We start from the raw sequence: 27,986 nt of genomic DNA, 5'->3' as shown, positions 1-27,986 counted from the left end.
AGGGGAAATGGCATAGAATGATGTGGTATTATTTATAACACTAACAAGCAATTCTGAAGAAGCAACCGTATCCAGGAAATCTTTCAGCAGTTTGGCAGAGTTAGACTGCGTTTTAATTTGTGTTCTGTAGGTTATTTTCTTAACTTGACTATGACCTTTTCTCAAAAGGAGATTTACTCCTCTGGAATGGTGAGAAGGCGGCTTTGGATACAGATATTACTTGCCTTAGAGTTCCTTGGACAAATATCTGAATTGCATATCTATAACCATGCACGACTGCCATAAGAAGTCCTTTTCTATTGTTAAATGTGGCAAAAAGTAATTCCATTTCTGATAGGAAAAGACTGAATTGGATTTAGCAAATGGAGAGAATATATAGATATATACCATGTGGTTGAGCTCATTCGTTTGGATCCAGAGGAGCTATATCTATTGGCAGAAGCGTCCACAAATCCAACCCACTGGCTTGAATCTTCTGGAGCAATTCATTCTGCAGGCACCATTTCTATGAAACGCTCACTATAATGTTGTTCTCTCTTTTTGATACAGCACATGGTAGGCAGGTAGAAGGTTCCCTGGCATCTTCGTGGATAGGAATTCTCTAATGGAAGGTCTGGGAAAGTTCTTCACTTGAGGCCTTGATGAGCTACCTCTCATCTAGAGTAGAGGATACTGGGTGTTCTTAGAAGGAATAATGGTCTAAGACATATCCATGTGGCTCCATAACCACACAAGAGGAAGACTTTTCAGTAGCAAATGATTTACAACTGCCTTTGTCCATCCTCTGCTATTGAGACAGATACAGTTACAACCAACTGTGGTCACCCACTGTACAGGATATTTGCAGTGGACATTTATTGTGTGAAACCCACAAGCTCTCTCAAAAACCCTCATAAACTACAATATGAAAAGTTGCTGACTTGGTGTTTTTGGTTCAACACTGAAATGCAACCGTATAAGATCGTTTATATATATTTGCTTGTATATGCCTGCTGTGTGTGTGATAGATTTGACTTAGCATTTTTTCCATATTTACTTTTCTATTTATTCTGTTTCAGTTATATCACATGCTAGTGGAGACTGGAGAACTGGAGAATACCTACATTATTTACACTGCTGACCATGGTTACCATATTGGGCAGTTTGGACTGGTCAAAGGGAAGTCAATGCCATATGACTTTGACATCCGCGTCCCTTTCTTTATTCGTGGTCCAAGTGTAGAGCCGGGATCAGTGTACGTTCTCCTATGTCTGCAGCACAGCTGTTGTACCTAATGTAAAATATTTGTAAGCACATTTGATTGTCCTTCTTAAGTGGCTAGTTTTTATTTCAACAAGATTATTGCAAAGCATTGGCTATGAAGATCAAACCTACCCCCTCCCCTTTACATATATAGAGAGAGAGAGAGAAAGAAAAAAAGCACTTGCTAAAGGTATAATGAAGCTCCTTCATTGTTTTACTATAGCCCTGTGCAGTTCTTCTTTTGTGACTTGCTGCTAAAGAGTTATTAGGGTCATGTGAAGATATATTGTACTCATGGTGGCGTAGCAGGCTACATAAATATAGATTTTGTGATGAGTCTACTGGCAAGAGAAGAATGTCTGCTTCATATCACTGCTTAACCTAGACTCATATTTTAAAAATGTCTTGATACAGTATTAGCATGTTCCTGCTAATTGCACAGTTCTGGAAGGGGAACTTTTAGATTTCACTCCTATTATATACAGTTTGACATCAAAGTACTACACTGGAAGTAATTGCCGTTCAAATTCTACAAGGATGTGAAAGGTTGCTTCCAACATGCCTAATATAACTCTGACCTTTTCTTGTAATTTTGCAGAATATCTCAGTTAGTACTGAATATTGACCTTGCTCCAACAGTTTTGGATATTGCAGGACTTGACACGCCTCCCGATATGGATGGCAAATCTATTCTAAAACTGCTGGACCTTGAAAAAGCAGGAAACAGGTGAGTTAAAGCTCCTTCTTGAAGCCTGTCTGGTAGCAAATGCCTGAGTAAATCAATAAGCAGATAGAAAACAAACTGTGGTAAAACTAGTGGAGTTGGTCCCTGCTTTCCCAGCTTAAACCTATTTTAAAGAACACATTTCTAAAACTGTGGGAACATGTGGGCAGCTAGTTGGTTTGGAGGGAAAATAAATAGTTCACCTTTAATTGCCTAGACAAACATAGTCATAGAGGCCAACAGTAAATATTATTATTTTGATTTCAGGTTTCGAACAAACAAGAAAACCAAAGTTTGGCGTGATACATTCCTAGTGGAAAGAGGGTAATTATTGGGGCTGAGAGAGTTCTGGGAAAATCTTCCTGGTGGGCAACTGCACTTTTTTTTAATGGGCAGAGAAGCAATAAATGTTGCCTGTAAATGCACAGATCTGGCTTCCTTCTTTCTGGTAGCTTGGCCCATTTGTTTGCTGCCATTGACACTGCAGTCTGTGAAGCTCATTCCTTACCTCAAAGCAGCTTCATCCAGCAATTTTCCAGATCCCATTGTTTTTCTTTCCTTCAGCTTGTCTGTTAATTGCTGCTCTTAGCTGTTTGTCCAATGCCAAGAGGTCTTTGCAAGATCCATAGTCCTGCAGCAACAGCCTCTGACTCATGGTTCATGGGTCGGACGTTGAGACTTGGCATTTTTGATGCCTGAGGTCAACCTCGAAATAATATGAAACAGTAATAAAGACAGTTGTGTGTGTGAGCACATCCAGAGAACCTCCCTCTCACTGATGAGTTGCCTTAAGCAGCCTGCTGTTCTTGGGAATAGGGAGAGGAGCATCTGCAGTGTGTGTGCATGCGCGTGCATTGTTCCTTTTTGGACATTAATATGTACATGGGAGCAATAAGCTGCTGCCCTTGACCTATGCACGTTTATTAGAATGCATGAAGGAGCCTTCATAACTCTGGTCAGGCATCCGCCCCTTAGTTGTGTCATAGCCAGAGTGTGGTTCTGCTTCCTGGACTCTTTGTATCCCCTTCACTCTCCCATTCCCACAGTGAGTGTGGGGTTGGGGAGGAGTCTGAAGAAGGGAGTTTCAACTGTGCAAGTACAGTGGTACCTCTGGTTGCGAACAGGATCCGTTCCAGAGCCCCGTTTGCAACCTGTGCAGAACGCAACCTGCGTCTGCGCATGTGCACAGGTCGCAACTCGCTGCTTCTGCGCATGCGCATGGTGTCATTTTGAGCGTCCGCACATGCGTGAGCAGCGAAACCTGGATGTAACCCATTCTTTAACCCGAGGTATGGCTGTATCTCCCATTTCCTATGATGCAGAATCTTTCACAGGAAAAGGGCTTGTGTGCATGGCAGTCTGTGTAGGGACTCTGCTCAGGTGTTCTAATGTGCATGCATCATTTCAGGGGTGACATCTTCAGTGCTGCCCTCCCTACTTATATTCTTTTGGGGGGTGTTATATCTGGAAAGGGCTTGCCCGGGGCTTCCACACATCTTCTTAATAGTAGAAGGTCTTATGAAAGGGGATAACTGGCTGAAACAGAGAAATCCCCAGAGATACAGATGAAAGCCATTTCCAGGTTTTTACCCTGGGCCTGATGAACAGCGTTCATCTCAAGGCACATAGCTCACAGAGTTCTCAAAGGTTATCAGACTACCATTCTCATCATCCCTGAACATTTCCCATGCTGGGTGGGGCTGGTGGGAGTTGCAGTACAACAATATCTGGGAAGGGACCACATTGGCTTTCTCTTGTCTTTTTGTTATTTGCTACTGCTACAGGGAAAGCTTGCCTTATTTATTTCACGGCATTTTCTATATTGCTTGATCGTCAGGATACCTGTAAGCAATTTATTCATGTGTGCTACTTATAAATGCCTTAGAGTGCTGCTTCTTTTCTCTTCTTTCATAAAAAAAGTAAATTTCTGCGCAAGAAGGAAGAAGCGAGCAAAAATGCCCAGCAATCGAATCACTTGCCCAAATATGAGAGAGTAAAGGAGCTGTGTCAGCAAGCAAGATACCAAACAGCATGTGAGCAGCCTGGTCAGGTAAGCAGGAGACTATCCCTCCATTTTTCATTATGTCTGCACTGTGTGTGCCTTCTTGAGAGATTAGGTGAGCACGCGATTTATTAATTTTTTGAAATTACTTTTATATCCTACCTCTCTCCCAAGGAGCTCAAGGCAGTGCACATATGGTTCTTCCTCTCCATACGAGCCAAATGAAGCTTCCAGGTTCTGGCCTCTTAGACACTAGATCCTGGGAAGCAAATCATATTGAAAATATTGTAGAGTTGGAAGGGACTTCAAAGAGTTATCTAGTCCAATGCAGGAATCACAGCTAAAGAACCCCAGGCAGATGGCCACCCAACCTCTGTTTAAAAACCCCCAGTGAAGGAGAGTCCGCCGTCTTCCGAGGTAGTCCGTTCCTCTGCCAAACAGTTAAAACAAGTGGGAGAGGACTGGTGTCTTCATGTAGATCTGGCACCAGAAGTTGGCACTAGTGGGCAGTTGCCAATGGCCTGAGCTCTCAGTAGGGCCTGTCAACAGACAGACTGCTACCTAAAGCTTCCTGGGCCTGAGGCTTCTCTCAGCGCCAGACACTTGCTGGCTTTTGGCCTGGCTGGCATCCACCCAGAGCAACTCTACATCAGCTCCTCAGAGATTGTGGGAGGAATTCTTTTCAGTGTTAGGTGCCAACAGAAGCACTGGCTGTCTAGATTGCTGTGTTTGCTGCTGCTACACCTTTCTGCTACCATTGCTGCTGCTGAGGTGCTGATAGTAAAAAGACCCAAACTGTCACATCCCAGCTGCTGCCACAGGGAGAAACGAGGGGAGACTTGGGATGGTGTCAAGGGCACTGCCATATGTAACACTGGTGTTGCCTCTAGGCTCAGTTTGTTAATATTTTGGAGATATCTGGTAAGTTGATGCTGGAAACAGGGTGTTAGATGAGATGGGCTCCATTCTCTATAATCAACTGGACAAGGCCTCCTCTCACCCAGCTCCAGAGGAGCCCATTGCTAAATACAGGAAGGCTATAGAAATCAAATGTATGCCAGTCCTTTTCAGTTTTATGTGAATTCCAAGCTATGGAAAGTATCACTGTGTGGTCTAAAGAGGAGGATTGCCTGAGTCCACCCTTAGAACAGCTAAAGGGGTTTTCTTAGATGTTTGGCATTAGCTCTGGAAAAAGCTAGCAGTGGTTTTATGTCACTTTTGTTAACGCATTTACTGTTTCTCAAAGCAGCTTTTATGTTAATGACAGATTTCATGTCTGTTTTGTTGCTTTGTCCCAGAAGTTGCTCAGAGACCCATGAGCTGTACAGTTTGGTAAAGACTGCTGCTTTTACTCAAGGAGCATTTAATACTTCAAAGGAAGTTTAGGATGCCGTTTAATGCAGAGTCTCGTTTGGCGCTCTCTCTGTGCTCCCAAAATAAATAAGTATCCATTCATATACTGGTAAAGGTCACCTTTATGGGTAGCAATAGAGTACAGTTGAAACACATCAGCAGGTAAAAGCTGGCTTGAAGTATCAAGTGGTTAGCCAGACGGACAGTCCCAAGAATCCACTAAAAGCATTTCATATTATGACACTGCGTATAAACATGACTGCTGACATTATTGATTTTTGAAACAACCTTGTAGCATTTACAAAAGCAATTATGGTGCACAGGAAATTTTAATTTAAGTAGGATCATCAAACAAAAGCCCAGACTCTAGGTTGTGTGTGTGTGTGTGTGTGTGTGTGTGTGTAAGTAAATGTAAGGGACAGTGTTTCGGTACAAGGTTGCACATTATTCCACTATCATTCACAGGACACATGAGATGGTAAGTTGTCTAGTCCATAGAATGAGAGGCAAGTTTAAGAGTGGGAAAAACCCTCTCGTGCTTGCACATCATTTTGAGCCTTGGGGAATAACTGGGTTTCTCCTGGGGATTGGGAAGAAATTTAGTTCAGAACACATTTAAAGGTGAAATTATCTAACTTGCACTGCGCAGAACAATATATGAACCGAAACACAGCCGTACTTCAAAATTCACACTTCTCCAAATTTTGCAGTGTGGTTCTCCATCCAAGTTATGTGTACAAAAATAACATAAAGATGCATTCTGTTAGTTAAAATTGCTTTGCGAAACTGTGTCTGTTAGGAGAAATTGCATACAGAAATCTGAATGGTAGGAAAAATTCACACAAAAATGGCAACACATTTTCAGCTTTTTAAAAAATTGCAAACTGATGTGAAAATGTGCAGAATTTAAAAAATGAGGAAATGAGAGAAACAGAATTTGACAGTCACCCATTTGTCCTTAATTGCCTCACCAAGGCTGAAATTGAGTTGAAAGAGTTGTGCGTATCCAAAATTGGTGTTGGCTTTGGGTTATCTTTAGTCCAGTATACATTAGACTTTATGTGCGCACGCGCTTGATTCTGTTGCTTGCTTAGAATCATAGAACTGTAGAGTTGAAACAGACCCTGTGGATCATTTAGTCCTGTCCCCTCAATTCAGAAATATGCAGCTGTCCTATATGGGGATCAAACTGCTACCTTGGCACTATCAGCACCATACTCTAACCCAGTGTTTCCCAACCGGTGTTCCGCGGCACAGGAGTGTGCCGTGAGACATCGGCGGGTGTGCCGCGAGATGCCTGGAGGGAGGCGGGCGAGTCGGCGGCGAGAGGCGGGGCGGCGGCGGCGAGGAGAGGCCGCGCCTCCTGCTGCTGCCTGGCGCTCCTCCTCGCAGCCGGAAGCGCTGCCTGGGCGCCTCCGCGCGACTCTGCCTCGCTGGGTTTGGTCTCCCAGCAGAGACGGGTCACACGCGCCCCTCCCTCCCTCCCTCAGCCTGCGCGGAGGGAGAGCCAGAGAGAGGCATCGCTCCTGCGCGCCGGGAGAGGGAGCAGCCGGAGCGATGCCCCTTGAAATCTTCGCCCTGCCTTCTTCTGGAGCGACGGAGAGCCTCTTAAAACTCGTCCGTCCGCTTCTCTCCCTGCCAAGAGGCGTCCAGCAAGCCGGCTTTGCCAGCGGAGCCAGCCTTGGAACAGACCCATCCGTCAAGCGGGGATTGTGCGTCCTCCTGGACAGAGTGTAAGCAACCGGGTTTAATTTGGGTTACGCGGAACTCCAGCGCTCAGGGCGGGAGTTTAGGAAATCCAATCGGGTGGCGCCGCTCTTCCTTGGGACCCCATGGGGAAACACTGGGGACCTACTTCTAAGCAAACGGGTCTACACGTCTCTCTGCCCCCCCCCTTTAACCTTTAGCTTCAAAGCCAGAGCAAACCGAGGCTAAATCCGTATTTACATAGGATAGCTTTCGTGCGTCCCTCCCGGCGTGACGCTGCGCGCTGACGTCACGGGGCGGGGCTTTAATGGTGGTGTGCCGCGAGATTTTTTTTCAGTAAACAGGTGTGCCGTTGCCCAAAAAAGTTTGGGAAACACTGCTCTAACCAACTGAGCTTGCTTGCAAGTCACAACACATTTGCCAGACTGCAGTTATTCTGCTTCTTCTGCCCCTTTGTTCTGGGTATTTCAGACTCATTTTATGGCAGCTTTTAAAATTATTGCAACACTGATCTTCAATGAGACTCAACCATGCACTATTATCAATAGGAGTGGCTTCAATCCTGCAGAATCAGTTTGGCATCTACCCCACCACCACCTTCCTCCGCCATTAGAGTTTAATGTGTATTTAAGATTATATTTTTATGTGGTTATGTGCTGTTCTATGTATGCCTGTATATTGATAATAATATTGATGTCTTTCAGCATGAAACTACACATTCCTTATAAACGTCTTTGAAATTTTCAATAATGTTTGCACTGATAAGTACAGTATGCTGGCAAGGATAGCCACAAGCTCTTATAGATATTAAAGAATATATACTCCATTAATGAATGCAGAATAACACTTGCCCCAAGCAGTTTCTACGAAGAATTTCCTCCTGTTTTCCCCCCTCAATTGACTAGGAAATAGAAAATTTAATGGGGAAACTGGCATGTAAATGTTATGCCTTCCACCTTGTTCTCAGTTATTTTATGCTACCCTGTAAGTTGATGCATTCCAGTTACCTTTAATGTGACTTAATTAGCTAAAGGTAAACTCTTTCAACTATGCCATCTGGGCATTTGTCCAGCGTTCTGCAGGGGTCATTAGGGATATTTTGGGGACATTCAATGAAAATAAATTGCTTCCCAAAGCAAGAACACACAAAACAAACCATAGTTAGGGAAATTATTTTTAAATGTAGCCCTTGAATCAAGGACATGTTTTACAGTGGTAGCATTTGCAGACCGTTTTTGCACACAATATATTTTATTTGAGCTAAATCCCTTCATTGTAAATTGGTGATTAAGCTAGAAGCTGGTTTGCTTCTTTATTGTTTGTTACATTTCATCTTTCTATTATGTGCTATAATTCAGAAAAGAACACCTAAGTCTGTGATGCTAAACTTGAGCCTTACGCTTCCTTTTGCAGATAAATCTTTGCATTTATTTTTATTTTTACTAGACTGAATTAAGATTTGATTTGCGTATTATTATTATTATTATTATTATAGGATGGATGGCGGCTAACAGGTTGAGGTTGAATCCTGACAAGACAGAAGTACTGTTTTGCGGGGACAGGAGGCGGGCAGGTGTGGAGGACTCCCTGGTCCTGAATAGGGTAACTGTGCCCCTGAAGGACCAGGTGCGCAGCCTGGGAGTCGTTTTGGACTCACAGCTGTCCATGGAGGCACAGGTCAATTCTGTGTCCAGGGCAGCTGTTTACCAGCTCCATCTGGTACGTAGGCTGAGACCCTATCTGCCTGCAGACTGTCTCGCCAGAGTGGTGCATGCTCTAGTTATCTCTCGCTTGGACTACTGCAATGCACTCTATGTGGGGCTACCTTTGAAGGTGACCTGGAAACTACAACTAATCCAGAATGCGGCAGCTAGACTGGTGACTGGGAGTGGCCGCCAAGACCATATAACACTGGTCTTGAAAGACCTACACTGGCTCCCAGTACGTTTCCGAGCACAATTCAAAGTATTGGTGCTGACCTTTAAAGCCCTAAACAGCCTCGGTCCACTATACCTGAAGGAGCATCTCCACCCCCATTGTTCTGCCCGGACACTGAGTTCCAGTCTCGAAGGCCTTCTGGTGGTTCCCTCACTACGAGAAGCCAAGTTACAGGGAACCAGGCAGAGGGCCTTCTTGGTAGTGGCACCTGCCCTGTGGAACGCCCTCCCACCAGATGTCAAAGAGAAAAACAACTACCAGATTTTTAGAAGACATCTGAAGGCAGCCCTGTTTAGGGAAGCTTTTAATGTTTAATAGGTTATTGTATTTTAATATTTTGTTGGGAGCCGCCCAGAGTGGCTGGAGAAACCCAGCCAGATGGGCGGGGTATAAATTATTATTATTATTATTATTATTATTATTAAGCCAGCTTCATAGGTGGCTGCTTTAAATGTAGCCATATAGGTGCAGGCTCCATATGGCGACCTGGTTGAGTGCTGCAAGCATCTTCCCACACAGTTCTTGTTTTAACTTCCCCCCCTTATCAAGGCAGCTCCCAACAATAATTAAAAACACAATGAAAGAATCTTGTTGCTTAAAACAGCAACAACCAGCTATATAAAACAATAAGACCTCATTCAAGAATGTTTAGAAAAGGTAGGTTTCATACCCAAGCTTGAAGAAAGCTTGTCTCTCCCTGTAAATTAATGAATGGCCCTTTACACTTCTGTTCCACCCCATCCACCCATCCCTATCTGTATGTAGAATCTGCTTTGTACTGGGTACCTTAGTACTAAGCTGTCATTGATCAAGATCCATATGAATAGCAGCTCCCATTTCCTTACACACACACACACACACACACACACACACCATTCATTCATTCATTCATTCATTCATTCAAAAATTGGATAAAAGCTTATAACAGCTGTGAGGAACATTTCACCCTCCAGATGTTGCTGAACTACAACTCCCATCTTTCCTGGCCATTGGCCATGCTTGCTGGGGCTGATGGGAGTTGTCATTCGGCAGCATACAGAAGGTCAAAGGAACCTAGCTTATAAGATTCCTTCAAATGTAAAATACATACAGTGGTACCTCGGGTTACAGATGCTTCAGGTTACAGACGCTTCAGGTTACAGACTCCGCTAACCCAGAAATAGTACCTTGGGTTAAGAACTTTGCTTCAGGATGAGAACCGAAATCGCGCCGAGGCGGCGGGAGGTCCCATTAGCTAAAGTGGTGCTTCAGGTTAAGAACAGTTTCAGGTTAAGAACGGACCTCCAGAACGAATTAAGTACATAACCAGAGGTACCACTGTATATTCCTACCAATTTCATAGAAACACCTGTCTTAACACACAGGTTTTTACCTGGCTTAAAAATGCATATGACGTGTGTGCGGGGGGGGGGGGACATTCCATATCTGGTGCACCAAGTTAGAGAAAACAGGATCAGAGCTTTTCCTCTGAGCTATTGCGGCACTAAAACTTAGTTTTTCAAGACTTAGGGTGCAACAAAGCCAAAGCTTTGCAAACTTAAATTTCCACTGAAATCCAATGAATGAGTTCTTCACTCTGGACCATATTTTTTATGCCTTGGTGATCAGCCTTTCCAACATTCTTAAAGCCTAAATTGTCAGCTGCCAGAGTTTCCATAACCTCTAAGCATGCCTACTGTTGAGGCATCTTTTGTAGACTCTGTAATTAATTTCCTCATTACATGAAAGGCTTTAATGGCTGTCTAAAGCTGTCACAGCATATTAAGTAAACAGTGTTCATTTTAAATACTTAAGTGGGGCATTTATTGCACTTTAACAATGTTGAATGTAAATCTATATTAATACACTTATAAAAGCAATAAGTGGAGGGCGCCATAATCTGCCTCTTGGGATTTATTGAAAAGTCTTTCCAGAATGGTGTGTATTGCTGCCAGTTTTCTTGGCAGTTCCTTGAAAAGACTGTCCAGATTTCTTTCAGGTGACTAGATTTGTGGGAATAACTTTTCAGGCATGAATGGAGGAGGAGGCGGCAAATGGAAGTAAGGACCTGGGACAGGGACTTTTTAATTTTTGCTCCAGGAACTTCAAGTTGGGGACTTCTATTTGCCCATGGAATGGACTTTCCACAGTGATAGCAGTAAGGCATAGCAGGAACTGAGGCTCCTGACTTAAGTTCCTTCCTAGACGATTATGGGGAACTAGATAGGTTTACAGAAGGAAAAGGAAAAACTGAAATGTGGACTTCACTGTTAGGAATACATTGAGGATGAAACTGTACCCAGCATCAAGTCTTGTTTCCAAAGGCTGCTGTTCCAATCACTTCAGTTGTGGAGATATCTCAGATCAAAGGCTTTGATGTTCCCTGATGACAAGCTGCTTTGGTTTCACTGGCTGAGTCATGTATATGCTGCTATAGCTCTAGTGATACAAACCTTGGGTTGTATCATGGTTGCAAAAATTGGTTTTCTTGACCAGGATGCTAAGAGGGGTTTTTGTCAGGACTGCAGGGGAGAAAAGGTGTTAACTGGTGCTACAGTCCTAATAATTATCTGACACACCCAGTTGATGCTGTTTGTATTTTTTTAAAAGAACAAAACACTAGAATAATCCATGCTAAATTAGTAAAATAATCAAAGAGAAAAGATGTTAGCCTGCAAAAAATAATAATCTGAGATTGCAATTGTTTACCCTAGATCCAGTCTAACAAGTGCTAGGGTAATGTGTGTGCATCCCCATAAAAATAAACTGCAGTCATGCAACTCTGTGTGACTAGAGCTAGCCTCCTATTCTGTTTCTTGAACTGCTGATCAGCATGCCATCTTCAAATATCTGAAAGGCTGACACATAGAAGATGGAGCAAGCTTCTTTTCTGCTCCCCCAGAGGGTAAGACCCAAACCAATGGATTTGACTGGTAATAAAGGAGATCCCTACTAAGTGTTGGGCCATGGAGAGACTTCGGAGATTTCCTCAGTACCAATCATCCCTTTGCCTAGCCAATCCCTGTCTGAGCTGATGGAAGCGGTCTCAGACATGGAAACAGCTCAGAGCTTTGTAGTCACCATGACAACCACTGGGCTATCTTAATATGCAACAGGCCCAAGAAGTGTCAAGGCAGATATTCTGTACCAGATGTATGGTATTCTGTAACTAATAGGCAGTAGGTGCCCCTGTGCCATTAACTACAATGAACCTGTGGGTGAGGAATACATTAATTATTATCATGGACTGGTTATTGTTGTTGTTGTTATTATTTATTAGATTCATATACCACCCTTCATCATAAGATCTCAGAGCAGTTCACAGAGTAAAATAGAGGATAGAAACATGAAAATAAGTAAAACAAAACAGCAAAACAATAACTCCCCTTTCCATAGACACATTTAAAAGGCAGCAGAATATAAATCAGCCCAAGGCCTGGTTGAAGAGGAACATTTTTGCCTGGCCCCAGAAATATATAATGAAGGCGCCAGGCGAATCTCCCTGGGGAGAGCATCTCACAAATGGGGAGCCACTACAGAGAAGGCCCGTTCTCATGTTATCACCCTCCGGGCCTCACATGGAGGAGGCACACAAAGAAGTGCTTCAGATGATGAACACAGTGTCCAGGACAGTTTATATGGGGAGAGTTTATATGAGTTTATATTGTATATGACTTACAATTGTAGTTCAGAAACATCTGGTGGGCCAAAGGTTCCCTAGGTGGACATCATTACATTTCCCTTCCAAAACATTCCAAGCATTTTTCCTGCTTCAGGACTGTGTTTTGAAGCTTAGGGCATAACGGATGTTAAACAAGTGGGAGGGTTTTTCATAATCCTGAAAACTATGACTGGGTCAAAGAAATGAAGATGGTCAAGGATTTCTCTCAGCTGTCTGCCAGCGGGCAACAGGTGAGTGGCTCGTTGTGTCTGTGAAGAAGAGCCATCAGGTTTAGTGATTGAAGAACCCACAGCAGTAAAGGCAGGAAGCGAAGCTGATCTGTATAATCACCTAAAGGAGAAGCACACAGAAACGAGGGCAGGAAGCACTGGTGACTGATGCAGCTATCATTTTGGGAAGCTTCCTAACTTGAGAAAAAATGGTGGCTCAAAGAGACATGGTTAGGCATTGCCCTCTGATACAACCCCCTCCCTGTCCCATCAGTGATGATAAAGTGTGGCACCCTGCGCTCAGCCACACAGTACAGTGGTACCTCAGGTTACATACACTTCAGGTTACACACGCTTCAGGTTACAGACTCCGCTAACCCAGAAATAGTGCTTCAGGTTAAGAACTTTGCTTCAGGATGAGAACAGAAATTGTGCTCCGGCGGCACGGCAGCAGCAGGAGGCCCCATTAGCTAAAGTGGTGCTTCAGGTTAAGAACAGTTTCAGGTTAAGTACGGACCTCCGGAATGAATTAAGTACTTAACCCGAGGTAGCACTGTACCTTGTTTTTAACCAGATCTCATTAGTGCTTATTAGTGATGGAATCTTTTCCTTGAGTCTAGGGTAAACCATATCATCCCTTGCTTTTAGTAATTTTCCATTTCTGGTTATATCCATTTAGGCTGCAGTCCTATACTCACTTATTTGGGAGTTTACCCTGTTGGATGCAGTGGGACACAACGTCTTGAGTAGACATGGAAAGCACTTCACGGTTTAATCTGTTTTGGCATCTAGCACGCCCATGTTTAAGCGAAACCCTCTGCAGTTGGCTGGGCAACATAGATAGGTCAGTTGTAAACATAGGAAACTGTCTGTTGTAGTTTACTGATCTCTGTAGATCGAGCCTATGCTTGTCCAGAAGTAGCTGATCCAACAGATTGTATGCTAGGACTCTTCTTGTCTTCCTCCGTCACCACCCCTGGTCTGTATGCGATGTGTGTGTGGCTTTGCTCCAGCTGCATATGGGATCAAACGGACGACCCTGATATTGCAGGTCACCTGAATGGGCTTTTAACTTCCATTAGGAGCAATTAGCAGCTGTTCTTGATATTCTGTGATCTAGCAAGGAAAGCTGGACTTCAGCAGACATGGAAGTGCTCCAGATCTATTTCCACTCACAAACCATTGTTTTCAGTGCATGAAAAGTGCTGTTTTATGCAACAGCAGATCAATCTTAACTACTACTTTGTGGCTTTTTGGAAAACTTCCTTCTCAAGGACTGCATTATCTCTCTTCATTAGCCCATTGGGAAACTTGCAGTTTGTGGTAGATTAGCTGGGATGTTTTAAAGCCTGCACATTCATAAAAATTAAAAGCAGTAATAATTTCAGAGCGTGAGCCCAAAGCTCAGATTATCTAAGGGCTTCAGTCATATGCAACTTCCATTTAACCTGTCCACATAGTGCAGTAAGTAATAGGCAAAGAGAGAACATATAAGTGCAGAAAAGAAGGGGCTTGTGCCTGCTCTTGAGGAGCTGTGCAGACTCTGACTAGAGGAGAAGTTGCAAGGATGTGCTGTGATTGGTTGCACAGTGCATGGGATTGCAGAGGGAAATCTTAGTGCAACTTCTTGTTTCCCTGCACCAGTGTGTTCCTGAAAGGGAGTCCTCTGAAAGTTTCTTGGCTGTGTTGTTGAGGGTGGTCAGTGAGTGGAAATACGAGTTGAGTGTAATGGGAGACACAGTTTGGACACAGCTGGCATGGTGGGGTGTGGGATATGGAGCCACCGTCCTAATGGTGGGATCAGTTAACTGGGATGGTGTGGGGTAGGGCAGCAGTGAGGTTGAGGCTGCAGGGGCATACCAGTGACCATCACATGCCCCCATTATTCCCCGTCACCACACCAACCAAGTGAGAAGCAGAGGCTGCTTTTTTTGCCCAGCTACTCCTAGTATAGTTGATCTGTATGGTTTATATATTTCCCATTGCTGCAATGGTGTAATTCAGGGGTCAGCAAACTTTTTCAGCAGGGGGGCGGTCCACTGTCCCTCAGACCTTGTAGGGGGCTGGACTATATTTCTTTGGGGGCGGGGAGAACGAATTCCTATGCCCCACAAATAACCCAGAGATGCATTTTAAATAAAAGGGCACACTCTACTCATGTAAAAACACGCTGATTCCCGGACTGTCTGCAGGCTGGATTTAGAAGGTGATTGGGCTAGATCCGGCCCCCGGGCCTTAGTTTGCCTACCCATGGTGTAATTCATTTGCATGTTATGCAAAGACAGGTTTACCTGGAGTGCAAGGTAATATTTTGCAAGAATGCAAAAAGAAACTATTGACCACAAGGAAGGCACTGCCTGTTGTACTTCTCAAAATAAAAATGGAGGTTCAGAGAGATAAATTTGAGCAGCCTGTTCATTGTCTTTTGCCCACAGAAGTGGCAGTGCATCGAAGACGCGTCTGGCAAACTCCGCATTCACAAATGTAAAGCATCCAGTGACATCCTTGCTATCAGAAAGAGAACGCGAAGCATTCACTCCCGGGGATACAGCAGCAAAGAAAATGACTGCGACTGCGGAGAAGCTGATTACCGGAGCAGTAGGACTCAAAGAAAAAATCAAAGAGCTTTTATGAGAAACCCCGGAATACAAAGTAGGTGACAGTATATTGAAGGCTTTCAGAAAGGTCAGAGACTTTAATTTGCTCCAGGTTTAGGCACCACACATCTTCCATCTGGGGAAACAAATCCTGCAAGTTCTCTGTGGGCTGGAAAAAAATTATGCCACTTAATATAAATCAGTGCGGGCGGCATCTGGTAGAGTACCTTGCATTCAAAGAATATGCGCATTGACTTTGGTGGTGTGCTCTAAGTATGACTTAGTCAGATATCACCTTGTGTGATTATTTGATCTAATAAACTGATAACTGTATGTATTAGTCACGAACTTCATTCAGCTCTGGCAGGGCCAGCCCTACCATTAGACACAGTGAGGTGGCCACCTCAGGCAATAGATGCTGTGTGATGTCCGCATCAGATCCCCCTGGCCGTTTGTACAGAGCTATCCCCACCTTCCTAATCCAGTGCACTGGTGGAACGGCTTCTCACTGGCCTGGACTGCCTTTCCTAATTGCCTTCTTCCAACGTTTCACAGACTGTGCTATTGAGAGAGGCCCCTGGCAGAACAAGCAGGTTCAGACACAACCAGTCACGCAACAGGCACAATTTGTTGCTTTGCTCAAGAGACATGTGCTGGTACCTCTGCTTCTGCCTTTCAGCATTCGTTAAAGCAGGCAGTGAGTAGGAGACAGGTGGAGCAGTAAGCAACCAATGACACAGGGTTGGAGCTATAGTCTGCCACATATATTGCTCTGAGCCCTCTGACTCTAGAAAGTTGATGCCATTATACTAAGAAAATTTGTGATCGGCTTCCCTCACTGCCGAAGGCTTCCAGTGAACAACAGGGCTTCCAGTAAGGCTGCACATAAATGTGCATTGTTTCGGCAGTGAGCTTGATGTGGAAACCTACCATAATTCTGGCAACCCTACAATCTTCTCCTGTGGTTTGAGAGGGCAGGGAGCGTTAGAGTAGAAGGTGAATTTTTAAAGCACTTACGGACTGGCTCTTTCATCAGTCACAAAGCCACCCACCCCTTCAGAGAAGATTTTGAAGTGTGGTAAAGAAATAATAAGATAATAAGATTGGATTTACTGTGCAAGGTGGGTCAGGTGGGGCAAACAAGGCCGCTCACCTGAAGCATAAATTAGCAAGGGGCAACTAATCAGCTTTCAGGCCAGAGCCAACCAGGTAAGCAAGTTAAACCATAGAAGTAAATGTGGAGAAAGTACTATTCATCCCAAAGCCATTCCCACTCCCATCAGCTCCTGACTCTACAAACATTTTTTCCCCTTGAATTATTGCATTTATAAGTGCTGTACATGGTCCCCGCCCCCCGTCACCGCCATTTACAACATCCTTGTGAGGTAGGTCAAGGTGAGAGTTGGTGTCTATCCCAGGAATCTTCATAGTCAAGTGAGCTTTCGGTCTCCAAATCCTAGTCCAACTCTAACCACCACACCACTACGAAATCTGTCTGCTCTCAGTTTAATGGAGCGTTGTGTTTCTAGACTATTTTAAACAACATTGGTGAGCTTAGCCAGGTTTAAGTAGTACTTAAATATTTATATCTGAAGAAAAAGTTATTAGTGTAGCTCAAAAGCTTGCTTCTAGTACATTTCTATAAAGGCTAGTAAAATATACCCAAGTAGATGTTCTGTATTCTTGTCCTACTGAGCAGCTATTTCTCATCTAGATGTATATATTTACTGAATGCATCCTTAATGCAAACTGCTTGCTGTCTTACACCTTTTTTTTTTTTACAAGATAAAAAGCTATGCTTATGAATGGCTTTCTGCTGGGCAGAAAACATCTAGAACAAACTATTTAGATCAACCTGGCAATGGCAATATTATCACTCAGCTCATCACTTTTTCCCAGCCCTAAATGCAGTTTAAATTGTTCAGCCATCTGTACACAAATTATTTGTCCCTGTTGTACTTTAATGCATCCAGATTTCTGTTAAAGCGAAATTCCTAGCTAGCTAGTTTCCAACGCATGTTTCTGCAGTGCCCTCCAGTGGACTCCAATGTGAACTACTTACCAAATTGAATCAAGTGCACATTTCTTATATTAGGGAGACAGACAAGGTACTATTTCCAGTAATCTACAAAGTGGCAGTTCACTATGGTGGCTATGTAACCAATCAGAAAACCTGTATTTTCTTACCAGGTGGAGTAGAGCATTTCACAACATAGCTACACTTGATGGGGGGTGGGGCAAGGAAGCTGCAGAGGGGTGGTAAAATAAAAACCTCACCTGGCCAGAACATCACAGGCCTTGCTCACAATTACAGTGAGCTCCATGTGAACATCTCATAAATCAGAGAAAGATAAGTGTTGTCCTATGAGTGTTGTTGAGCTCTACCGCCCCCCTCCCATCACCCCTGACCATTGGTCATGCTGGCTGCAGCTAATGGGAGTTGGAGTCCAGCAACATCTGGTGGGTTTCAGGTTTCCCATCGCTGTCTTAAAAGGACCATTTTTGTGCAAGATGATGCTGGTAAAGTTGCATTTCATATCCTCCCCGCTCCTAGGGACTTGCATTTCTCTTGTCTGACTCTGACAAATGGAACAGAATGAGAATGTAAATTAGGCTGTAGCAGTTCAGATTTTGGGAGAGGAAATGACATCACCCTAATGCTTCTCTATTAAAATTTAAATCTCTCCAAGAATAGTGTCACAGTCCATTGTACTGTGTAGAGCAGGCCTGGGCAGAGGAATTTTTGAAAATTGCCTTGGGAGGGTTTTTTTTGCCCTGGAAAGTTAGGTCCCATTTTATTTAAATAAATGAAGTGTTCAGTGCAGGACTAGGTAGCGTCATGTCTGTTAAATTGATTGCTTGGACCAAAGAGCTTTGTAGTGAAAATCATCATGAATGTACTATTCCCCTCTCCCCAGTTACTCTGCATCAGTCCCCGGGTCTTGGCTCCATAATAATAATTATAATAATAATAATAATAATAATAATAATAAATTTTATTTATATCCCGCCCTCCCCAGCCGAAGCTGGGCTCAGGGCGGCTAACAACAATAAAACAGTACAAAAGTACAGCATAAACAACATTCTAAAATCATTCATTATAAAAATTAATTATAAAGAGTGCACCGTTAGTCGTTGTCTAATTGACACTTCTGTGTTCTTTTACCAATGTAGAATACAAACCTCGATTTGTTCACATGCGCCAGACTCGTTCCCTGTCTGTGGAATTCGAAGGGGAAATATATGATATAAACCTGGAGGAGGAAGAACTGCACATCCTCCAGCCCAAAAGCATTGTTAAGCGGCATGGAGGTTACAGTGAAGAGGAGGAGGGCCAATCAGAAGATACCGCTGGTGGTGACAAAGCGATGTTAGCCGATGGAACCAACGCAGTCGGCCAGCCAGACTCTGTCCGAGTGACTCATAAGTAAGAATGCTTTTGCCGCAGCTGACTATGGTGAAGTCAGAGGAGCCAAGTAGTTGAGCAGAGATACATTGGGATTGATGGATGGATAAGGGAGATAGTGGATTAAGGGTAGTGAGGCTAGGAGCGGCTGCTAGACTGGTGACTGGGAGTGGCTGCCAAGACCATATAACAACAGTCCTGAAAGACATGCATTGGCTCCCAGTATGTTTCTGAGCACAATTCAAAGTGTTGGTGCTGACCTTTAAAGCCCTAAACAGCCTTGGTCCAGTATATCTGAAGGAGCGTCTCCACCCCCATTGTTCAGCCCAGACACTGAGGTCCAGCTCCGAGAGCCTTCTGGCGGTTCCCTCACTGCGAGAAGTGAAGTTGCAGGGAACCAGGCAAAGGGCCTTCTTGTGGTGCCCGCCCTGTGGAATGCCCTCCCATCAGATGACAAGGAAATAAACAACTATCTGACTTTTAGAAGACATCTGAAGGCAGCCCTGTTTAGGGAAGTTTTAAATGTTTGAAGTTTTATAATGTTTTTAATAGTCAGTTGGGAGCCGCCCAGAGTGGCTGGGGAAAGCCAGTCAGATGGGCGGGGTATAAATCATCATCATCATCATTATTATAAAGGTAAGGGAAAGGAAGTTGTGATTAATGCAGAAACTAGTCTGATTATTATTTATTAAATCCTATACTACCCTTCATTCGAGGATCATTGGGGAGAGCATTCCTCAGACGCTGAGCCAACATAGAATAGGCCCATTCTCCAAATCTGTTGCCACGCTCCAAACCTCTCAATAAAACCTGCAGGAATAAAAAGGTCTTTAGTAACTGGCAAACAAAGCCAGGAAGGAAGGAGTCAGCTACACTTCACAGGGGAAGCTGTTCCATAATGTGCCTGTAGCCATTGAGGAGGTTCCAACCAAGCTGTGTCCTTCTGCCCTAGGGAAGAAGCAGAGCAAGTACTTGCCCAGTTTGATTCTTACGAGATGCTGGAACTGCCGTAGTAAAAGTAATTTATAGTGTTTTCTTTACTCTGTGGATTCAGAGGATTTAGGCTGCATTTACCCAAGATCTCTCTCCCCCAAACATCACCCCTATTTTCTTTTATCCATTTTTCCACCTAAAGGTGTTTTATTCTTCCGAATGACTCTATTCACTGTGAGAGAGAACTATACCAATCAGCCAGAGCCTGGAAAGACCACAAAGCCTACATTGACAAAGAGGTTTGAAGTCATTTTCCTTTATTAAACGCCTGTGCTGGTATCTTACCAAAACTCAAATCTCACAAAACGTACCAGTGGATGAAGGATCACAGTCAGAACTGGGTGATTTAGGTTCAAATCTCTGCTTGAATAATATCACTATGTGGACTTGAACAAATAATTATTTCTTGATGTCAGTTCACCAAGTGGTAAAAAGCAGCTATCATTGTAGATGCAATGTGTGAGATTTATCAAATGATGAATAGTAAAATAGTAATATGACCATTGGCAGTACTCAGTGTTTGTTAGTAGCAACGTTTTGCTGCACTGATAAGTATTGAATGAAATTTTTATTAAACCTGCAACTAACTTTGCAGATTGAGGCTCTCCAAGATAAAATTAAGAATTTAAGAGAAGTGAGAGGACATCTAAAAAGACGAAAACCTGAGGACTGTGACTGTAGCAAAAAAAGGTAAGGGCATTTCTTTTTCTCATCTGCATAATTCCAGGTGGAAAATCAATGTATATGAGGGAACAGATAATAACTCCCAAGGTTTGGTTTTCTGGTTAAAATGGGATAAAGCATAAAGACAGCAGTCATACATTTTGGCCAAACTTCAGGTCTGTTTTCATCTGGTTCTGCTTGAAATGCTGCTGCTATGGAGGGCCATACAGAACAGTAATTTGCATTTCTGAAATAAATTTTAAATAGGTGATCCTACTGGAGTTTTTGAAGCAAAATTTTGGACTATATCATATCTGAGTATTTCATTTGGTTAAGGTTAAAATAGATTGTTTCATGGCCTTTGGGTAAAGAATACACTGAAATCTTTTACATTATATATAAAGAGTTTGAACATTTTTACCAACAGTTATATTTATCTAAAAGCTGGTGGGGTAATCTCTGTACAAATATTTAAGGAATGAAACTAATAGCCACACTTCCATTTTTAAGTGCTGGTTTTCAGCGAAGCCTCATTTTGTCGTAATATTTCCTTACAGCTATTACAATAAAGAAAAGGGGGTTAAAGGTCAAGAAAAGCTTAAGACAAGTCACCTTCATCCATTCAAGTAAGCCCCTCTTTCTTTCTTTCTTTCTTTCTTTCTTTCTTTCTTTCTTTCTTTCTTGATAAGAAGCTATGTATTATTGTTTGTTAATATTATTTATATTTGTGTACGTCATTGGCTGTTTGGCTATAAGATTGCCTGTGCAAAGTCATTTTTTAGCCATATGGTACAGATATGTAATTTCTTGACCATATAAACTCCCGCTTTGCATAGCCCTGATACAAATAACTCTGGTGTGTGCCATCTGCATGTAAATTAGTGCATGTAGCAAAAACGTTTAAGCATTACTCTCTGCCATATGAGTCACAGCTCAGGGAAGAGGATTTCAGCAGCAAGCACAGGTGGGAGGTGACCTTTTAAATCAGTCCTGAAACAATCCACTTCTTCCCTCCAGCTGCTAAGCATGTTGATTTGCTTATATGAGAACTCCAATCTATTGTAGGTGCTTGATGAAAACTGTTAGGATTAAGCCTTGGTTTATGAAATATTCTTGAATCTGACTAGGGAAGCTGCCCAGGAGGTAGATGGTAAACTTCAGCTCTTCAAAGAGAACCGGAGGAGAAGGAAAGAAAGGAAAGGGAAAAAGCGCCAGAAAAAAGGAGACGAATGCAGCCTTCCTGGACTCACTTGTTTTACGCATGATAACAACCATTGGCAGACTGCACCATTCTGGAACTGTGAGAACCACTTTCATTTCTGGGGTTCGGGGTTGGTGTGATCTCTTGCAGCGTTGGGAGATTTATATATATACTTTTGTGGTTTTTTTTAATTATTTATTTTAAATACAACTGGAATTGAATTTAAATTGTATTTAAAACTGGATTTTAACGAGTTTAATATTTTTAAAGGGTTTTTTCCTTAAATTAATGCCAAAAAATGAAATAGAAATTGGAATACAGGCACATTCAAATTTCTGATGAGGTTATGGGACCACAGAGCATGCACAACAGTTGTTGTTATTATAGGATTCTGGTGACTTTCTGTCTCATCTGAATCATTCATTGAGCCCACCTGGGTGATAGCTTACTCCTCTTTTAAGTGGTTTACCTTACCTGTTTGCGTTCCGTAATTTGACCTGTTCACACATTGTGAACCTGCCCAGTAGAATCGCTCCTGAATGGTTCTAGGTGTAGACAGACCAATTCTCTGCTAACTTACTCAGAAGTCCCACTGAGGATAGTGGTTCTTGTTCCCAAATAATTGTGCATGTAATTGCAGCCATAGTCTTCAAGTACATGGTCTTCCCACACGTGTATAGATAAAGAGAGAGCAATATTAAAAAGGAGAAGCAACACCAGGTTGGGGGGGTGGAGGGAGAAGAGAAGAGGCAAGTCTCCAACTGGTGAAGAATGGAAACCATATTCTTAAAGTGAAAGCATATAATGAAGCGTGCTTTGATCTAAAATATTTCACAGGGGCAATATATTATGGTGGCAATTTCTTCTAAAGAAAGCATTGCCTTTGAGGTTGTAAATATTCAAGAGTAAGACTTTGGGCTGTATCCAGTGAAAAACATCCTGTTAACACAAGACTTCCGCCTGCTCTGCAATGGGACTTCCTCTCTCCCCACATCACCATGTCCTGCCCCATCTCTCCTCTGGGGGAAAGGAAGTCCCATTGCATGGGCATAGATCCTTGCACTAAGAGGTTGACTTCATTGGATACAATTTAATGTTTGTGTCAGTGTCAGTGTTGCCTTCCCACCATCAACCGTAAACACGTGCATAACTGGGTTGTTCACTGTGTTACATACAGCCAACATTTCTTATTGTTAAAGTAAGTTTTTTATTGGAGTGCCAGGATCACTTAAGCGATTATTTATTCCAGAATCCTGAATATTTATGAAAGAGGATATAATTCATGAAAATTATATCCTCATGAAAGTTTTTTTATTTCTTTAAATGTGGGATATTTTCTAACCGCAATTTTTTATTCAGGGTTAAAAGATGTGATCCAATGAAGCACTTTTTAGTCCCTTTGATTTTAATGGGAGATATTTAAGCAAAGTGTTTCTCCCATTCTCCTTGAAACCAGTGGCCCTTAAAGAATCTTTAATGTGGATGGGGTCATCTGTAAACTGCAGAGACATTCTGTCGTCTTCTTTTTTCTTGCGCAAAAAGCATTTTTTCAAACCTTGAACTTCAGAACTTATGGTTGTGTAATGCAGTTGTTGTTTTTTTGAAAGAAAATTGTGAAAATGAATTTAAAATTAATGGTCCTGAACCAGAAATCTTGTGTGCAGCAACAGCAGTGCAAAGATGCTCCCTATGAAACAGATGGTGCTGTAAAGTTTAAAAGTTAAGTGGGAGATGCTTGGACTCTGTGCCTCCTGCAGAGATGTGCAGTGCTGTTGGAATTACCATTGCCTACCCAGGGCACATGAGGTGCTGAAATACAGCACTATATGTGTGCACTTCCAGGTGCTGGATGCAGTCATGTTTCCTAAAGCGTGTCCTCCCTAAAAGAGGGCATGTGTTGCGGTGAGACCCGGAGACTGACCTCCTGGTTGTGGGTGGATATATTGGGACAGCCACAACACCCGATTGGTAGGTCCCTCGTTGCTGGGTTTAATCTGGCCAATGGGAGCAGTCTAAATGGATTGAGGGACCTATATATACCTATACACCTGACCCTCTTTCAGCTCGTGCATCAGAACACCTGCCCACCTCTCCCTATTTAGGGCATTTTGCAATTGAGCTTGCTATGCCGTTGTGTGTTGTCTGTCGTTGGGACAGGGGCACGGCAGGAATTTCCCCCGCTTGGCTGATTGGCTGTTGCCATTTGGGTTTCGCCTGCTGTGTAGCAAATCGCCACAACTTGTAAGGTTGCGGATAGGGATGGGAGAACGGTCTCACCATCCCCATGTGAAGGGTATTCCATTAAAGGAATCCAGGGACTCAACTTGGTTTGGTCAACCCCTAAGAGGGGGTTGTGCCCGTCCCTGAGTCCAGGGAGTGAGCATAGTCTGTTCCCGGGCTTTCCACCTACCTCAGGTGTTCACCCTTGGCTGACCTATGATAGAGCTCTGGGTCAGCGCTACCTGCAAGGGTGCAGGGAGCTAGTCAAACCAGTGAGCAACCACTCACTTTCTGTAATCAATAAAGTTGTGGCCTAAATTCTGCCAAAAACCAAAACTAAAATTTGAGTCAAATGTGTGTTTATTTAGGGGGGAGGTCTCTGGGTCTGAACACGGAAACCATTTTCCTTTAACGCATGAAAGACTGCATCCAGAGAGATGGTATGCACCTTGCACTATGCATAATTTTATTGTTGGCCTTCATCTGTCTCGGGAGACAATGGAGGAGTGTGCCTTTGGGGCTGAAGTCAAGCTGTTGGAAGGTTGCAGCGCCTGCTGTGGCTGTAGAGACCAATACGGGAGAGATGTGTTTTGTTGCAGCTGGGGCAGATGAAGGCGTCTGCTTGGGTTGCTTCAGGTGTACCATGGCGTTTTCTTCTCTCTCTGCTCCTCCCAGCAGTCATTCCTCCTCTGGTCACTGCTAATTGCCTTTCCTGGATTGAATATGTGCTTCCTTAATACTGATTAAGTCCCCCCCCCCTTTTCCCAACAGTGGGATCGTTTTGTGCTTGTACAAGCTCAAACAATAATACTTACTGGTGCTTACGAACACTAAATGAAACACATAACTTCCTCTTCTGTGAGTTTGCTACAGGATTCCTCGAGTATTTTGACATGAATACAGACCCCTACCAGGTAAATGTGTGTTTAATGTCTGCCCCTCCCATTACGCTTCATTTAAGCTCCATCTTTGTTGTCTTTTCGACACCTCTTTAAAGGCCTTCAATTCTCAACAAGCCTTTTAAGTGGAGATCCTTATCCCAGTTTCCATCTGTAGTGGATTAAAAAAATGTTTTTATTCTTAATTACTTTGGGATGTTTCATGGGAAAATGAAACTCTCCCAGCCCTACCTAGAGATGCTGGGGTTTGAATCTGGGACCTGCTGCGTGCAAAGCTGCATGCTTTTACCACTGAGCTATGGTGGTTCCCTAAAGCTTGGCTTACATGTAAGCGTATAGACTTCAGTCATTTGAGTATTGCACCTTTTGCAGTTGCAGACACTCATAACATTTCTTTCCCCCCTTTCCCCTCCCTCCCGTGTCTAGCTGACAAATACAGTACACACTGTAGAAAGAGGCACCTTGAACCAGCTACACATACAGCTAATGGAGCTACGAAGTTGTCAAGGTTATAAGCAGTGCAATCCAAGACCTAAGGGGCTTGACACAGGTAATAACAAATGATGCTTAACTCTGGGTTGTTAATGTTGTTTCCATCCCTGAACCCTTAATGACTACAAGGAATGGTTAAAGTGGTCTGTGAAACATCTAGAGAAATAATGATTTTAAGCATGATCAGAATGGGGTATTTACAATATATTTAGCCATTTAGACGTGATTTGCAGCTGAAGAATATATGACACCTCACTGTACACAGATATTACATGAAAACTGCATAATAATTACAAAAGCAGGCAGAGTTAATTGCATTATTTACCATGCTGCATGTATATATGATTTCTTCTTCTTGTAAGCCTGACATCTCCCCTGCTCCCTCAATGCAAGGAGTCAGCCTGGGAAATGTGAAGCAATAATGAAGAAGGCATTGCCTTTGAACATTGCAAACTTACTCCCTCCTCTCTGAATAACTCCACTTGCCCTCCAAAACACATCTGGAAAGGTTTATTCTATGCAGCCTTGTGCTCAGATTCTTCTTTTCACTGTACCAATTAACTGCTCTATTAGGACATGAAGTTTTGAGTCCTTAAAGGGTGTGTGTTCATTTTATGCATCTTCTCCATTGTCACTCAAAATATTAGTAGAAACCAATCTTACAGCCCTCTCTTCACCAGGTATTCCCTTGGGCCTGGGAGAAGGCCTGAGGTCACCATCTGCTTTTATATGTACTTGTCCAATACGTATATTGGGTTGCCAATAGAACAAATGAGAATTTGTCCTGGGATTGAGCCCACCAAGGGGCATCAAACCCCACTGAGAAAGTACATAGCTGTGTCCCCTGTGTTTAGCTCTCCATTTTCCCTGGAAAAATAAGGAATTATATTACTCTTTTGTAATCTGAAGCCTGTAAAGTGATTAGGGGTTGTGGGCCGTGTTCCAGGGAAATCTTTCTCTAAAATTTTGCAAAATAATAATAATTCCTGTTACCAATATGCGGTTCCTCAGGGTTCAGTTTAATCCTCTATGCTGTTTAACATCTACATGAAACAGCTGAGTGCGGTTATCTGGAGTTTTGGAGTATGTTGTCAGCAATATCCCAATGACACACAGCTCTACTTCTCCTTTACATCTGCAGGTAAGGCCAGCGGATGTTCTGGACCGTTGTCTTGCCTCAGTAATGGACTGGATGAGAGCCAACAAACTGAAGCTCAGTCTAGTTACTAAGGCACTGTTAAGTGGGCAGTTTTCTAGGCTGGGTGGATAAGAGGTTGCCTGCTCTTGATGGGGTTACACTCCCTCTGAATGAGCAGGTATGTAGCTTGGGGGTACTCCTGGATCCTTTGCTGTCACTTTGAGGCTCAGGTGGCCTCAGTGGCGCAGAATGCCTTCCGTCAGCTCAGCTGTGCCCCTGTCTGGACAGGAATCACTTATGTCGTCTCTGCACTGGTAACCTCTAGGTTAGGTTATTGCAACACATTATACGCAGGGCTGCCTTGGAAGACAGCTCAGACACTTCAGATGGTACAGAATTCAGCAGCTAGGTTGCTCACTGGGGCAAGGCAGTTTGAGCATATTGCACCAATCCTGATCTGACTGCACTGGCTGCCAGTTAGTTTCCAAGCCCAATTCAAAATGTTGGTTTTGAAGTATAAATCATTAAATGGCTGAGGGACGCAATACCTCAAGGACTGCCTCTCTCCATATGAACCCACCCAGACTCTGCAATTATCACCTGAGACACTTCTTTGTGTACCTCCTCCTCAAGAGGTCTGGAGGGTGGCAAGGGGAGAATGGGTTTTTTCTTTGGTGGCTTCCCATTTGTGGAATCCTCTCCCCAGGGAGACACGTTTCTCTATAACCAAGCCTTTGGCTGATTAACATTCTATGGCCTTTTAAAGGTGTTTGTGGGAGTGGGTTATAGCTTTGTTATTGTTTTGTTATGCATTTTGTGTTCTCATTTTGTATTTTTTGTTGTGAACCGCCCTTTTATCTTCAGAAGAATTGCGATATACAGATTTAATTAATAAAATAATAATAATAATAATAATAATAATAATAATAATAATAATAATAATATGTAACATTTCCCTTTTCTTACGATTTTATCACTTTTTCTATTTTTTGATTTATTTAGTACACTCCCTACCAGGTATCTTTGTTGGACTGTCGCTTTACCTAATTATAACACGATAAATTTCTTTTTAGGAGGTAGATGCTGTGCATGGAAAGCTACATTATGAGTGATTTTTACCAAATCTAAACACTAACAAAAGTTACTCTTGTATTTTCCTATATCAGGAAATAAAGATGGAGGAAGCTATGATCCACACAGGTATCCACACTTTATTATTCTCCTCAGCAGCTTCTTTCCAAATAATTGCATGACCTGGTCCATTTCGACTAATGCCTGTATCCCGCACATTGCGTAGCTTTTGCTGCATGCAAGCGCTAATGATGTTCTGCACCTGGCCACTGGTTTTTACATCTTCCACTTTACATTTAACTTTGCTCACACTGAGACTTCATGCAGTTCATTTTACATTAGTCCTGCTTTAGGAAATTCACTCATCATCCTTGTACGGGGGGCTGGGGAGTGGAAGGCACGGCATAGTTCTCTGGAAGTACTGTATGTTGTTTCACATGACAATAGCATCGCTCGTGTTCATTGATGCA

The 27,986-nt window shown here is 43.0% G+C and overlaps 1 protein-coding gene across 9 annotated transcripts in view; it reads left to right on the top strand.

The window, feature by feature from the left end:
* SULF1 (sulfatase 1) overlaps window positions 1-27,986 on the top strand; it is a 98,962-nt gene that overhangs the window by 65,583 nt on the left and 5,393 nt on the right. For 7 of the 9 annotated variants that reach the window (XM_077932932.1, XM_028736748.2, XM_028736749.2 and 4 more), the window contains 12 exons: window positions 1,059-1,234; window positions 1,841-1,969; window positions 2,234-2,290; window positions 3,887-4,016; window positions 15,272-15,488; window positions 18,608-18,860; window positions 19,975-20,071; window positions 20,428-20,522; window positions 21,053-21,121; window positions 21,623-21,795; window positions 24,688-24,830; window positions 25,242-25,365. In XM_077932932.1, the coding sequence (XP_077789058.1) occupies window positions 1,059-1,234; window positions 1,841-1,969; window positions 2,234-2,290; window positions 3,887-4,016; window positions 15,272-15,488; window positions 18,608-18,860; window positions 19,975-20,071; window positions 20,428-20,522; window positions 21,053-21,121; window positions 21,623-21,795; window positions 24,688-24,830; window positions 25,242-25,365 (1,663 nt within the window). Of the gene's footprint in view, window positions 1-1,058; window positions 1,235-1,840; window positions 1,970-2,233; window positions 2,291-3,886; window positions 4,017-15,271; window positions 15,489-18,607; window positions 18,861-19,974; window positions 20,072-20,427; window positions 20,523-21,052; window positions 21,122-21,622; window positions 21,796-24,687; window positions 24,831-25,241; window positions 25,366-27,611; window positions 27,646-27,986 lie in introns of all 9 variants that reach the window. The other 2 variants (XM_028736751.2, XM_028736750.2) reach the window with 1 other exon arrangement.

Source organism: Podarcis muralis, chromosome 8 (genome assembly GCF_964188315.1).
Source record: "Podarcis muralis chromosome 8, rPodMur119.hap1.1, whole genome shotgun sequence".
In the NCBI taxonomy this organism is placed as follows: Eukaryota; Metazoa; Chordata; class Lepidosauria; order Squamata; family Lacertidae; genus Podarcis; species Podarcis muralis.
Note: the sequence above shows the minus strand (reverse complement) of the source record. Positions and strands in the feature narration are given on the sequence as shown.